We start from the raw sequence: 16,442 nt of genomic DNA, 5'->3' as shown, positions 1-16,442 counted from the left end.
TGAAATCTTAGAATCTAAAAACGCTCCCAAAGTCAACACACTGTTGAGTTGAAATAAAAGCATAATTTCATGCTCGGCTATCAGACTACTGTGGAAGTATCATGCTTTCAATCACGCATTTGCTGTGAGTCAACTAAATCAGTTTCAACCCAGTTGGATGTTATCTCAACTTCATTGGAGGTTTCTCTCTCTCTGTAGCCCATTCCACTCCTTGTTTAAAGTCGTGTGTGTTTCGTTTTCTGTGCGTGTGTACAAGAGTTTTATCCATATCTGCCTGAGCTTACTTGTGAAGCGTGTTCCCTCAGGGCTTGTGTGGCTTTCCTACAGGCACCATGGTTTCCTCCTCAAAAACAAAACTGATGGCTCTAAATTGTGGTTGTGATAGCATGCGAGTGGTTTCATGATGGACTGGCGATTTGTCCAGAGGAGAAGAACTGCGGCAGCAAACTCATAGAAAGAAGGTTCCCGGTTCAAGTCCCACTCCAGTTGGTGCCTGGAGATTTTCCACACATATTCGTGAGAATCAATTTCAAAACTTGATTATGAACCTTGAATAACAATAATATTATACCCATTTTGTCCCTTATTGAGATAGTTTTATGTAAATATATCGATACAACATTTATAAACAAAATGGAATGAGGTCAACGGGAGAGCATGTGATGTGTTCAGGTACAAAAGAAAGTTCCCAGGCAGAGTGACAAATGCTTTGAAAGATTTGTGCGTCCATGTAGTGGAGCGCCATTATCCATTTTTGATTAGTAAACAAAATTTATAAGGGATCTGTTCATCAGATTTGGACTTGTTTTACTAACAGAGATCCCAACGATGAATGCCAGTGATCACATAACCTCCTTGGCAGAGGTAACAAAGCACAAACTAACTGACAGCGTCTCTAAAATGTTTCCAGCTGCAGGAACACACTCTCTCTGCTGAAAACCAGAGGCTCTGATCCGGTTGGTCGGATCCAGATTGAAGTCTGAAGCTGGCACTCGTGACGATCAATGGCTGCCGGATGAACAGCGGAATGTCCCAGCGGTTCACTGCGTTGTCTCCTTTTGAGCTCTTTAACATGATGTGGATGAACATTAGATGTCTAATGGTGTGTGTGACTGCTGCTTTATCTTCATATTCAAGATGAATCCTCCATTAAATCGCTCGTGTCAGCATGTTTGTTTTTGAGGTCTGATGTCTGCCGGAGAGCAGCGCGAGGAAGAAAAGTTTGACTTTCTTTGGTGTCTTCTGAAGAGTTGCTTTGAGACGTCTGAGGAGGCATAGTGAGGGTGTCTGTCACCCCCACTCCCATGCTACAGGGAGTTTTACTGGCAGTGTGAAGTGGTGAGGAGCTTAAGATTCAGTAGAAGACAAGATGTAAAGAGCCAGAAGGCAGAAAACCAGTCCAGATCCCAATCACAGATCAGATAGGAAAGCATGGAGTACGGTGGAGGTTTTAAGGAGCGTGGGGGCTGAGGGAGCATTCGCAGCTCTTGCACTGCTGCTGGAGCTTATTTGAAGGTGGCTGGTTCAATTCCAAATGGCAAAGATGAGAGTCCTCAGGGTGAGTCACCTGACATCAGAGACTTCCATTCTAAATACTGTGATTTACAGAGAGATTGAGAAAAGGCTATCTTCGCTTCGCTTCCGAGTTTGATTTATGGGGTGCTAAGTCTTGAAACGATTTTCAACATTAAAAACATCCAGATGATTTCAAAACAGCATCAATCAGGAAACCTCAAAGAGAGTAACAGTGAGCTGAAACAAGGCCTGGACCTGGAGACAGTCCAGGCTGAAAACCAGATGGTGATGGGACATAGAGGAGGAAGAGAGATTTGAAATGCTTTACAGACAAAAGCACACGTACATAACTGAATCTAGATGTGAGGAAGGTTTTCTGCAAACCCACATCAAGGTTTCCAGTCATTCTGGGACTACAGACTGCTGCGTGAAATATATGCAAATCCTGCAGTTCTGCTCCCTGAAGACAACACGGCTGCCTTGCTATCAGTGTGTGATCGCCTTGTTGGCTGACAGGTCATCTGGTACGGTTAGAATTTTCCTGTTTGCCTTGCAGAAGAGCTCACATCAAACTTGCTAGATCTGATGGGAACGCAGTGGCGGACGCAAGCCTTTGAAATCAGTCGCTGGACAATCTGTATATTTGTGAGGGATTTAAAGAGCTCCAGAGCTCAGAGCCTGAACCCAGCTGACGTACAGTCCTGACTGACCACTGTCGGACTCATTCTTCACATCTTTATTTCTTGCCCTCTGTCTTATAAATGGAATCAGATTTGATTGCAAATTCTATTTTATGAAATGAAATGAAAACAAAATATACATATCTGTCTTCCACATTCCATGGAGAACATGAATGCTATCATGGACATAATTCCATGACGTTATCTTTATTTTTTTATTTTTACTTACTTTTTTATAAAGTTCAATCATGTAAGTTGAAAACTGCATAAAGTGAATTTGAACAACACATTTCATTCCACTTCCCACAAACAGTGCATCAAATGGCTGGAGACTTTTTCCGGCCTGACTGTGGTCTGATGCAGGTTCTACCTGTTCCCCACAGTTTTGCTGGAAGGAGAAGTATTACTTGTGTATGTTTATTGTCAAGTAAAGGTATTAAAATAGAAACATTAATTCACCCTTACTTTTAGCGCATTTGTGAGCGTGTGTAGCAACGAACAAAAGTTGATTGAATGAATGCTGACTTTGTGAACCTTAAAGTGAATAAATGAACCTGTAACTTGGCGAGTCCTTGTTGAAAGGATGAGCGGATACAGAGGTGTGCGATTCCAGATCTAGTCTGAGCTTCAGGAAATATATCAGTGAATGAATGACTGGATGAATGAGGTGCATGAGCTGAATGAGTAAATGCAATCAGATCAGACAGTATGAGTTTGGTGATAGAGGGTGATAGAGTCAGTCCAGTTTGGCATCATGGCCAGGTTCCAGGCTCCATTCATTCATCAGCCACACGTCATTTCTCATGTACCTACAGGAAGCACAACCGGCCTGAGCGCCTCCAGCCATGGTGTCTTCGTGCTCACCACTGAACCTGACAGCCGCGGAGACGCTGCGACTCATCACCATGTGCAGAGGTGACAGAGATAAGAGCTGCCAAGTTGACAAGAAGCAGCTTCGCAGACTTCCTCTGTGGATAAGACCTGCAGATCCGATCATGAAACTGAGCTCGCCCCATTCTGCTGCCTAAAGATCGCCACAGCACGTGGGCGCTTCATTCGACCAGAGAGTGAAATGTGATTACAGCGTCTACACCGATGACTTCACACGCCCCACTGATGAATTCATTTGTTGTTGCAGGAGGAAGTCTGCCAGACGGCTTCATGTTTTCTTCAGCCTCCGATTCACTTATTTCATCTTTATTGCAGAAAACTTGAGCCTCCAGATGAGTTTGTTGTTACAGGACAGAACGTTTTCCATCAGCGAGACGTTTCATCCAGACTGAGTTAAACATGGCCGCCGCTGAGCTGTGTGTTCTTCGTGTATTTGTTGACGCACTTTTTTGTTTGCTTGACTTCTCATGGTCATTAGTCTCTGCTAATGGGGGGTCACGGTGAACCCTCCTCAACTTCCGCAGCGAGATGAAAACGACAGTGTGAGAACTTTATATTCACTTGCACTTGGAGACACTGAGCCGTGAGGTCGGAGGTCAGTTGTGTTGTGGATCCTAATTTAAATAGAGATTTTGCCTCACCAAAGTGAAAGGAAACAGCCAAAAGGCGACAGGCAGCTTCAATGAAATGTTGAGCTCTGTCACCTGAGACTCGGAGTAGAGCGACGGTGACGTAAGAAGCTTGTTTTGAGATGTACAGCTCAAAGAAGCAGCCAGGGAAGGAGAAAATACTTACTCTGACAAGGGGATTCTGGGATGGCAAGATACAAAAAAGAATGAGAACATTAATGTCTTTAAAGATAAATTATAAAGGTATTGCATCACACTTGAGCAAGACCTGAGCAATGACGCTGTATACATATAAGTTAAAATCTTTATATTTACTCAACTAAAGCTATTAGAATCTAAAATTAAATAAATAACCTAAAAATATAATATATTTTTTGGCTAGTAACTCCATTATACAGCAAGTACTTCATTGTAATACTGTAAGCAGTCTTCCTTCGGACAACCTTAACTTTTTCTCGAGTAGAATATGAATGAAAATATGTTAAAATCCTAAACATAACACAACATAAACGTCTGTGCATTGTCTTTCTGTCAAGAGCTTGCACTTCACTGTGGCTCCGTTACAGTCAGTGACAGCAGCTCAGTGCTTGAGTTGTCTATTCTCTCGCTTTGTTACTTATGACTGCTACCGAATCTTGCTTGAGTCATAGAAAAAAAATTAAACAAATGATTCCACATCTTGTTTAATTCATCTTGAGATCTGAGAGTGAGACACCTGCTCTCCAAGATTCAGGCAGCTAATGGTGACATATTCAGGTATTAAGACAGACAGCATGACGGTGTGAACACAACACATGACTGAGTAACAACACAACTATGTTTTCTTTAATGATTTAGTGCAATATGAATACTGTTCAGTATAGACAACAAATTTAAACAACTGTTCATCTTTTACAGTGGAACGTCCCTTTATAAATATTGCCTTCTCTCAGAGAAGAGTAAAATATCATTAAATACACTTGGATTAAATACCGGCTGAAGACAGACCTGAAGTTTGTACCTTCATGTTCAAATGTTTGACAACATTTATTACGACACATTTAACAATCACGAAATGTCGAGTGCCACGATCTCATCCAAAACAACATCAGACATTCAATACCGTTTTCATTCAGCGCAAAGAGTTTAAATGTCAGACTTAATCTACCGAACAGCTCGTGTTTCCAAGGTCCACAACATCCAGACTGTTGGTCACAGAGGTAGCAGGCAGCTGACACAAACCCTCAAACCAGATTGTTGTTCTAGAGTTTGCCAAAAGAAACTTGTCATTATATTTCAGCCTTCGCTCACTCAGATGCTTTTCTCCTCCACCGCCTGTGAACGCAGTGATACTTGCAGAGGTGGGTCCTTCGGGCAGGACAGGCCTGGGATGTCCCTGATCACATCTCTGTCCACGTCGGGAGACACTTCCAAGTCCTTCACCGACGAAGGCCAAGAGAGTCTGTCTGCCTTCTGACAGCCCCCAGTGAACACGTCACTCCCCCTGGGAAGGTAGAAGAAGGTCTGGGAGCTGACCGTGAGGTCCTGAAGGTCGTGAGACGCCAGTGAGTTGGAGTCCCGCTTGGAGATAACGGAGGAGAGCTGATGAGCGTCAATGCAGTGGAAGTTTCCATTCATCTGCTGCCGCCTGGCTCCCATCTTGCAGAAGAGACACTTGAGTTTCTCCATGACTTTGAGGAGGACGGCTTTGCGGAGCAGGATGTAGATCCAGGGGTCCAGGATGGGGTTGAATGAGGCAAAGCGGATGGCTCTGAGGTCGGGGTTCTTGTCCAGACGCAACTCCACTTTAGTTTTGTAGAGCTGGTTCAGAAACACCTGAGCCTGAGAGAGAAGAGGAACAAGTACTGAGCACTCACAGAATAAATTCATTTTTAGAAACCAAAGGTGATGAAAACATTCTTCTCTAAAATCAAGTGCCTGTGATCATCATCATCATTTGTGATACAAATTTGCTTGTGAAGCACCTTGAATTTAAATGTTTTTAATTTGGTAAGTTATGCACAACGTTCACTTTGAATGATGATTTGGATAATGAGAAGCACAGCACTGTTGCTACTCAGGCAATAAAGTGATAATGTGAAATATTTTCAAATTAACATAACATTTACTTTCTTTTTCCTTTCGTTTAAATAAAATATCAGCTTACACACCAGTTATACTCAAATCAGGAAATCAGTCATCGCAATAATTTCTGTTTCCAACCGCTAACAATTCTTAATATAGACAAATAAAAACAATTTTCTTCTTGATAAAAGCCTGAAAATGGAAGTAATAGAGTTTCAGCCACGGCAACTCATTATACTAAAATTGTTTGTGGTGGTTTTTATGATCAATAATTAATTGATTTTAATATTCTAGATACGATTAGAAAACATAAAATTGTATCTCCAATTTTCTCCCCTGTTTATGATCCTCATTTGTCCTTACCTAATGTATTGTCAACCCTTTTACGTGTGGAAATGTAATGTAATATTCACATTTCAGACGCTAAAAGCTAAAGTTTATTGACAGAAGAAATGGTCACTTTGTTCCTCATGGTCTTATGAACTTCTTCAGTACACGTCAAAGATAAAAAATAACCGAAGGTGAGCAAAACACAGATGTCTATAACAACAAACAAACAAATAAAACTAAGACACACTCACAACTGACTGCAACACTGACTCCAACTGGCAGTAACACAAAAAATGCTTGACTATAACCACAATAAAACCAAAGGACCTCACGCAGACACGAGTTTATACACAGTTACACTCAAAAGGAAGTTGGAATGAGAGAAATGATAATAATATTGTAATATGTAACTGTAATAATAAGTGCTATAATAAGAACTCCCCTCCCTTTCAACGTCTGTCTAACACAAGAAGAATTATTGACTGAATTTGATGTAACAATGATGAAACCATGTTATACAATAGTTTTACAAAGGTACTAACTAATAACTTGTCACATGTGAGGAGATTTAGGAGATTCATACATTCATAGAGCCGCTGTTTCTTAACGCATCATCTTATCAGTTTTTTTTTCTGGAATCAACTTGGTATTTTCTCGAAGTCTGTTTGTGCTCTCTGTTGTGAAACAGCTGCTGAATCAGTCTCCAGAACGATAAAAGACTCACCACAAGCGGTATGGAGCAGATGAGCACCACTGCCGAAGTGCCGATGAGCAGAATGACCATCTGGATCTCGGCACCGGCCATGTGACCAAAACTCCGTCCTCTCCTGTTCCGCGGATCCACGTTGCGTGCCAGGTCGGTTCCGAGCGAGGTCCTGCGCACGAAGCGCCGGTGCATCCGGATGAGAGCCCCGCACACCAGCACGTTGCAGACGACGGTGACGAGGATGAGGACCGAGCTGAAGCCCGCGTACATGTAGGTGTAAGCGGCGTCGCTGGTCTTGTTGCTCCTCCACTCCAGAAAGCACCAGGTCTGCGGGTACTGCTTCTTCACCTGGCCGAAGCCCAGCAGCGGCAGCGCGCAGAAGAAGCCGTTGGAGGCGTAGATGGCCAGCAGCGTGAGACCCGCCAGCCTCTGGTCCACGTGGTCCTTGTAGAAGTACGCGTGGTTGATGGCCATGTATCGCTCCACGGACATGGCGCAGATGATGCTGAGGCCGGCCAGGGAGAAGAAGAGCATGGTGAAGCCGAAGTACTGGCACAGCGGGTCCTCACCCGGCCACGAGCCCTTCACGTAGATGGCGATGGTGACCGGGCTGGCCAGCAGGGTCCCCAGCAGGTCCGTCACGGCCAGACCGCAGACCAGAGTGTAGAAGGTGCTCTCCTTCTGCTCCTTTCTGGACTTGCACAGGACCACGATGGCGATGAGGTTCCCCACCACCCCGAAGATGAACATGATGGAGGGGATGGTGGGAACCATGGTCCTGCCGCTGGTCGGGCTGCTCATCTCTGGTGACCTCAACTTACTCCAGCTCCGGAAGCTTCACCACCACCGTCATCATCATCCCAACCTTCCCCCTCTACTCTTGCATCATCAGATCCGGATGGTGTTTGTGTTGCAGAACCTCTCAGCTGGACTGGACTGGAGAGAGGATCAGCCCATGCTCACTTCATTCAAACCGAGCTCCAGCCTGTGCTGACCACTCCCACCAGCCCAAGCCCCACCAGCTACTGGGGCGGATGTTGCTCTAAAGGTGCTGTTTGTATTCCTGATGTGGTCCGTCGGAGTGAGGTTGTGAGTGCGATTCCAGTATAATCTTTGCCATAATGCTTTCCCCACCCTCTCATCCTTATCCTCACCATCCAAAACAAAGACACTGAACCAAACGTAAACCATATTATAATGATCCACTTATTTTGATGTCTTTATCCTCAAACTGAGGCTTGGATTTTTGGCTCACAAGTTAGGATCAACCTGGTTCACAAAACACTCAGATGTTGACAAACAGTTGGACCTCACATGAAAAGAATATCAGATTAAAAAGATGGTTTTAGATTTCAAAACAGGAAGTGAGGAGGCCTGTGTGATCGCTAGTAGTGTAGTGGGACAGTAGCAGTAGTGGTATTGACTCACTGTTTACCATAGTAGCCTCCAGTGTTGTATTGTAATGAAGCAAAAATGCTATATTATAGTGTGCTTAAGTACATATATTTGTACTTTGTGGTTTCAAATTTTCAAATTGTTAACTGTTATTGTATAAAATAAAAAATAAAATAATAAAATATTGTTAAACTATCTTTGCTATTCGTTGCTAGAAAAAAAAAATTGGAGTTGGTGACGTAACGTCTGTCACATTATTGGCATCTGTCTACCCAGAATCACAAAAATATCTACCAAGAAACACATCGCCCAAGCATCACTTTCAAGTACTTCATATTTTGACAGGGAGCCATGACAGAAAAGACTCATGAGCAGTGTGGGGGAGAGCAGAGGAGGTGAGGTGCAGCAAGGTCATGTATAGAATAATGAGTAAATATCCTGAGGACGTTTTGCTCTCAGAAAGAGCAAACACACTGAAGCGATGAATAGAGTGTAAATACTCTTAAAGTGAGAAAAACATACTCAGTTTCACTAAACAAACTGCATATTAACAGTATAAATATCCCCTAACAGACAGTAAATGTATAGACCAGCAAGGTCATTTTAAGCTAAACAATCTTGCCATGTTTTTTCTTTGAGAGTATTCAGTTTCCAAATAAAAGTACTGAAGTTCCTCTCCACATTGACTTGTCTGTCATTCAGCGCTTGCTCTGTGCTGCATTGTTCAGTCTGCTCAGTCTTGCTTTGTAGTGTTGCGCGCTTTAGTGTAAAATGGTGGATAGGAATCTGTGAGAGTTTGAATATTGAACCCCAGAGCCAGAAGAGAACCTTTGCTATCCGAGAGATCAAGTACTGCAACTACTTGAATAAAGTGTAATTGCGCATCCTCTCATGATTTTTTTTTTATTTCAGGCAAATTTACTTTAAGGCTTTTCTGTTACAGAGAAAAACAATGTTCTTTATTGTAAGTTGATCTATATTAGTTTCTTTTTTTCTTTTCTTTTTAATGTTAACAAGGATAGAATGTTATGCAGAGGTGCACATATGATAATTTTATAGACAAATGATACTATGTACAGAGGCTTTGGAAAGTTGGTGGGTGTGAAATGTTTACTTCTTCCTGGGGGCGCAACAGAAAATAATTGAAAAGCAATGACTTAAACTAACAGAAGTGAGCAAACTAAGGCTGCATTCCATGAGTGCTTAGGGACTTTAATCTTTCACCCAGGACCCCGAAATGCGTCCAGTGATTCTGCAAACAGCAGTGTGGTAATATGTGCTGCAGTTATTCTACATGATCTATTGTTTAAAATATGGAGGTGATATTACCTTGAAAATATGAGTTGCATGTCCAATGTTGTGGGACTTGATAAAAAAAAAAAAAATTGCGTCAGAATGGTTCAAAGAAATATGAAATTATAAAGCAGAGTTTGTTTTGTTTTCCTCGCTGAAACGTGATTGCTTCTCGGGAACAGTGAACTCTGTGGCACAGGGACCTGGAGGCCCGTCTCCTGACGTCAGCGGCTGCTGTGACCCGCTCAGCTGGAAAACACGCTTGTTATTCAATGTTAACAGAAAAGAAGGAAACCAGCAGAGATTAGCAGGGCGATTCACCTTGACAACATTCAAGAGTCCAATATGACTTCTGTTCAAAATACGATTGTTACGCAAGTGGGGTGTGAAATGTGTTTGCTGGCTCCTCGTGCACCCTCCGTACATGACGGCGGAGTCCTACAGAATGTTCTCAAAGTAGATTGGAGAGATTAGACTTTCTCATGAATGTGCTTTTCCTGGATTTGTTGGCAAAGTCAGATAACCTGCAGCCAGTGGCTGCGGAAATAATCTCTGTTTCAGTCAATACGAGCGCAGCACATTGTCAAACAGCACTTTACTCTGCTTGTTTTTGCAGAGACGGGAAAACAAACCAGAAATTTCTCTGACATAACTGTAATTCAGGGAGCGAACAATCGCCACATTTTGTCTGCTTGGAAAAGCACTGGGTAGGAAAACAAACAGAGAAACACAATTGTCAACATAGGTGTCAAACTGGAGACTTCCAAAAATCATTTCAAGACTCCCTTAGCACTTTGCCCTTCAGCTTTGATTCAAGAATCATGAGGTACTCTCAAGCCAGAGTGCAGGGGACCTCTCTGAAGCTGGGGTGGGGAAATACACTTCCCAAGGGGCCACATCATTTACTGTGAGCGGTGGAGACAGAAAGAAGGTACAGTATGAGACAACGGGCCTCAATGATGGGCAAACGTATGGACTTAAATCATTATGAGGGAAAAAAATTAAATAAAATAAAAAATGAAAAATTACTCAATCATGTTCTTAAAAAATGAAAAAATGAGGCGTTTTTTATTGTTTTTCGTAGGTATTTAAGCTTGTGCACGTTCAGTAAATATGATATCATGGACCTTTATTTAAAAAATGTATTTTTTGATGTATTTCAATTCAATTCAGTTTCAATTGTTTTTGAGGGAAAAGAAAAACTGGAGACAAATTAATCGTGAATTTAGCTCTAAATTATTGGTTCAAAACTAAATTAAATATAATGAACAAAAAATACAAAAACCCTGGGCCAGGTCTGTGATCCCATGCTGAGGTGTTTAAAAGTGTTGACAGAATAGATTCACTGGTATCTACAAACCCAGAGAGTACAGTGAGTAAACCAGTGTATCATGAGTCTGCTTGACTTCTGAGTTCCTCCAGGCCCAAACACCACACGCAGGAGGCGAGTCAGTTGGCGTCTTCTGGAAACAGTCCTCCCGTTCATTGCCAGCTTGCTCATTGCATACTTGCTTTTGACCATGAAGGTCAGCTGGTTGAATATCTTAGTTCATGCCGTCTTTCTAGATGGAGAATCTGCTCTGTTTTGAGGCATCGACATGCGTCATATTTAGGCTCGGCTCTTTTGTTTTATTGCAACGAGAGATTCCTCAAAAGTATTTCAAATTCTTCTCAATGAACACTCACAAAACATTTCCTCAAGTTCGAGGCTTCAGATTTCACAGAAAACAAGTTAGGTGTGTTCAGAGTTCCTTTCTTTTGCTGTACATCATTTCACTGTAATGTAGGTGATCTGCGGACCGGAACAGTACAGACACGAACAAGGCACAAGATGCAGGTTTGATTCTGCACAACATCTGTTTTGTAACTGACATAGCAAGCACAGTTTATTGATATAGCACCTTTCACAGGCAAAAACGAATAAAAAGAATGAATGATGACACCAAGGCATGGATAGCCAACTCAAGATCATCTCAGGATGCAACTGTTCTTAGTTTAGAGGTTTTCCCTCAGCTGAAAGAAACAATAACTTACCAGTGATCAGTGAGTGATACTCTAGAGACATTCCTGTGTCAAAGATCGAGCCAAATCAAGCTTGATGTAGCGGTTCTTCTCAGACAAATACTGTGTGAACCCTGGAATAGCATCATCAGGGGTTACTGCTTGACCTTTGTTTGAATGTAGCTTCAAGGAGTTTGCGCATCGCCATTGTTTGAATTGCGATGTACGATTTGTTAGAAATTTTAGTCTCTGAGGACTTAAAAGAACAGTACAGATCATCGAACTCCTGAATAATCTGTCCTGAGGGAAGAGCGTAGAGCAAAATCAGAACCAGACCCAAAACAGAGCCCTGAGGTACTCCACACATCAGGCAAGGTCCTATAATAATAAGGCCAGGGACGACTCAAAGTGTGAGTTTAATCTTGCCGTGTGAAATTCTGCTCACTTTTAAAGACCTGAAAACCTAAAATACTTGTCTAAAAAAAAAAGAAAATTCCGGGCAATATTTCCGAGCGGCTCAGAGCAGCTGCTGTCCTCGGTCTCGGCATCCTGCTTGTTTTTAACGTAAAGTTTAGAGAGACTGCAGCCGTGTTTATTCTGGGCTCCGCTAGATTTGTAGATAACATCCGCATGTGACTCAACAAACAAAGCGGTGGCAACGATGGTCAGATGTAAACTGTTTGAACTGGCACTGGATGTTCCACTTGATGCCAGCGGTGGGAAAACAGCTTAACAGCATGTCAAGGTTTTTATTTTTACTTGAGACTCTTTCTTTAGAGCAGAACAAAAATCAAAGCATCACTAAGATATGTGGGGAACCTTCACGACCCCGCACAGGGTGTGACTCATGCTATAGCAACCGAGTCAGTACAGGAGCAAAGCACTAATCCTACCAAGCAGCGTGGATCATGTGGGAGAAGGAAGCGTTTCTCCTCGCTCTAACAGCCAGACTGAGCTAGTTGGTGAAATAAAGCTGCTAATTATTAACGAAAAAGGAAACTAAAACCTTCTTTTGCACTTTGTGCTTGACAAGACTGACCAGTTGACCATGAAAACACAGTGGAAAAAGAACCGGCAGGAAGAAAGGAGCCACGAAAGGGGGCCACAAAACACTCCTCCAAGGTTAGTTACAAACTAAATGACACAGGTTTTGTTCATGAAGCCTAAAACATGCACCTGCTTTCCTTACTTCTATCAGAACTACTCTCCATCTGCATCGATTTTTCAGAATTAGAAATTCCCAAATGAATTGTTGACAACTCGAGGTGAGGCACTCGTGGAGTCATGACATCGGCTTACATGGGAACTGATCGAGTTTTGGTGCACTTTAATTGGAATTGAATTTTGAGCAAGCTACACCAAAAATAATGACCTGTAAATAAATCTTGTTGACTGAAAATTAAACCGAAAATCATGTGCTACTATGAGCGTCAGAAAATATCGGTGTGATTCATTATTATTGTACCGATATTTTGCAGAAATGCTTGATTGTGTGATACTGTCTCGATATTTTAGGTCGACTTGATCCATATTTAATACACAAATACTGCTGCATTTGTGACATATTTATTCTATTAACAGTACCTGTAAACTGAAGTCATGTTGTTGATTTAGGGAGCTGTTCATCCCACTGTTGGACTGAAGACCTAACTGGACTGAGTTGCATGTTATAATATTGCACTGGATGATCTGATTTCCCCCCGAAAAAAGTGGGCTCTTGTGAACAAATATGTCAATTTATTGCTGAACTTCAAGTACTGCAATACATCGCAATATATCGTATCACCACTCAATTACTGGGATACGTATCGCATCGCAAGATACCTGCCAATACTGAGACTTGAGACTGACTTCGTCATTGTGTAAAGCTTTGTCATTGGAGAGGAGGTTTTCTCTCATGTGGAGAATTAACCTGGAAACTCCCCATAACCAAAAAATGGTTGATGGAATACGGGAAGCTGGATGTATGTTTGTGTTTCTATGAGATACCACGGCGATCCTGTCTGCTGAAATAATACCAATATCGCACTTGTGGCCCCAGCTATGAACCCATGAGGAGGTATTAATTTCATTTGACCTGTGACTCAGACGGAGTTTAACGCGTCTCCCCCAACATCGAAGAGCTACATGCTCATGTTAGAGACGTTGTAACTGGTGAGACACAGAACAGCTGTCTCCGACCAAAAAACAAAGCTCTAATAAGAATCAGTGTTCTTGGAAGTCACACCTGTCCAAGTGTGTATATATTAAAAGCAAGACAAGGTCCTGAATACTGATGAGCAAATCATTCAGTCCCTGAAACTGGTGATCATCTGGTGGATCAGACGGTTCTGTTGTGTTTTGGATGTGAGGCCTGTTACATTTTGTCATGTAAGAATCGTGAAATGAACTGAATGTGAAAGTCACATTGTGTAATGTCAGACAATATGAGGATAAGAGCTTCATGGTTGTACCATGTGACTGGTGTTGAAAACCCCTCCATGCTGACCACAACTGTGAGTTGGAGGGGTCAGAGGTCAGCGAGGATTTGGGGGCGTCAGATGTTCTTCCGAGGAAAGTGACATATTGACTCGATCTGTTTGTTGGGAAACAATCCTGATCTCAATCCGGACAGGCCGACAACACTGACAGAGCCTGTGTCTTTATCAGTCTACAATCTGCGCTGTTCTGATGAGCATCATCTGAGAAGAATATTACAAAAGATAAAACATGGTTATTAATAACGGCTTTAATGTTGAAGCTGTGAATCCAATTCTGTATATGACACCATGAGCCATTACATGCCTGGAGCTACACACAGACGCAAATATCTTATCACAGATTATGCAAACTGATGCTGGTGAAATAAGAAATATATGATGATTTAATCTGTAATATTGCCACTGGCTGGAGACGAAGGCGTGCAACTGAGGCAAAATGGTGTGGAAATTGCACAGAACTTTATAAGGGAGTGCAAAGACCTTTACTTGACATTTAACTTTTACACTATTTTACAACAAACTACTGAAAAATGACATGATTTAAAGTGATGGAAATTGTTGAACAGATAAAAGGAATCCTCCGCAAAGCAAACTGTGAAGGAAACACGTCCCAGATTTTTTTTTTTTTTCAGCTCTGGTGAGCAAGACCGAAAGAGTTTCATAGTAGATTAAAAGATGAACAGCTATGAGCTGGAGCGTCTCAGCGCATGGCAAACTCACAGCAGACAATCGGCCTGGTAATGTTTCCAAGCTGTTTGGTCCTGGCATTTGTGTTGTTGGTTCGTGCAGGAATGTATTGATGCAGACTGTGAAAATGGATCCCAGAGGTGACTGGTCTGATTGAACTTCTCATTTAAGTGAATTCACGTCACTGGACACAGTGACGTATGACCAGTGACGCCTGGTGGGAGAAACAAATGGCCACAATTTCCATCGGAAGAATCAAGGAGTTTAACCAGCAGAGGAAGTGAGCAGAAGGAGGTGAGCATGTGCATTGCAATACCTCTCTACGCCGCTCAAGGAGGCCACACGTATAACAGTAAAACGGGCAGCTTTTGTCCCGATTTTTCTCCTTTCCTGACCAAGGATGGAAAACGCCCGACTGTCCTAACTCTTTCAAGACTATCCCATGAGAGAATCCTCAAGTCTGGGGTGTGCTAATCGTGAATTCGCCTCGAGAATTGGCTGAGAAAACGGACAATAATGATATTAAACATGTTCCAATATTTGCAACCAAAAATCTTAATGTGTGTGGGGACAGAACTGAGCAGTCAGACAGAGAAAATGATGGCTATAAAAACACTAGTCTCTCACTCCAATCTGTAGCAGTCCACACCTGGTCTGTCCCTTCATATGTCCAGGATTCTTTGGGTAAAAAAATTAAATGAATAAATGAGTACAAGAATGATCACCTGATGCACTTTCATGTTGTGAGTTGCGTTTTCCTTTGTTGCGATGGTCTCACCTTGTATTATCACGTGTGATCTTTTCTGACTAGGAGGACGTGATTCTTCATCGGTGGTGAGGCAGAATCTTTGTGTGTGTGTGGAGTCCAGCGATGAGACCGGTGCACACCACACACAATGATGAATGGCAGTCATTTTCTATTTGCTTTTTCATGGTCTGTCTTCCTGTCTGGCGTCTTTAACAGATAAAACCCCCTTAACAAGCATGAAGCTAACTTCTGTTATTAGATACTTAGTAGAAAAGAGGTCCAAAGCTGATAAAAAGTAGCAGTCTTAAGCATTAATACCGTAGTAGACTACAACACTTCAAAAACAGCTCATCAATGTCCTATTTCAAAAGCTCACCTTTGACCAAAACATGCAGACAGGTCTGACGTGTGATGTGTGAAGCAAACAAGGTCAAACATGCGACTCCAAAGTCCTCAACAACAATTGTGCAGCTTCTATTGACACACAGCTGATGATCAACATGTGCACTTAGCCAAATAAGGAACAAGCCGAAAGCAAGGAAACACTACACGATTGCTAGGATACGGTGGAGAAGGTGCTCTGTTAAATCTGCTGCTACTTAGGTCATTACCGAACAGTATGAAGCACCTACCACATTAAGAACGGCTTTGAACAGCTGCATGAAGTGATCTGTCAACCTTCTGATTTCTTCCAAATTCTCCATCCAAAATATTCCCATGATAACCTCTAAAAAAGACATTCACAGAAAGAGCAATCCATCCACCCAAACCACGACTATAGTCACGTTTTTCCAATGCTACATCTTTGAAACAGCCAGACCACCAAGAGAAAGCGACTTGGTCACAGCAGTTCTGGGATCTCAGGAAAACAATGTTACATTATTAATGAAGTATATATACAATGGATTGGTCTGACAGTAAGTAGATACTTTTTCTAGTCATTTGTCAAGAGTCAATAAACACATTGTCAGAGTCCACACGGTCGAACAACCCTCTAGTGGAGAAATAATATCCAGAGTATGT

General features: G+C 42.2%; 1 protein-coding gene across 1 annotated transcript; it reads right to left on the bottom strand.

Moving 5' to 3' along the window:
- Positions 1 to 4,393: 4,393 nt before the first annotated feature.
- On the bottom strand, positions 4,394 to 8,034 carry ptger4a (prostaglandin E receptor 4 (subtype EP4) a). Its single transcript, XM_053870243.1, has 2 exons — positions 6,834 to 8,034; positions 4,394 to 5,536 (listed from the first exon to the last, which is right to left on the bottom strand). The coding sequence occupies exons 1-2, from the start codon at positions 7,614 to 7,616 to the stop codon at positions 5,006 to 5,008; spliced, it is 1,314 nt and encodes a 437-aa protein (XP_053726218.1). The 5' UTR covers positions 7,617 to 8,034; the 3' UTR covers positions 4,394 to 5,005.
- Between the last annotated feature and the right edge of the window lie 8,408 nt (positions 8,035 to 16,442).

Source organism: Synchiropus splendidus, chromosome 7 (assembly GCF_027744825.2).
Source record: "Synchiropus splendidus isolate RoL2022-P1 chromosome 7, RoL_Sspl_1.0, whole genome shotgun sequence".
Taxonomy (NCBI): Eukaryota; Metazoa; Chordata; class Actinopteri; order Syngnathiformes; family Callionymidae; genus Synchiropus; species Synchiropus splendidus.
This window is presented reverse-complemented; position numbering and strand designations above follow the sequence as displayed.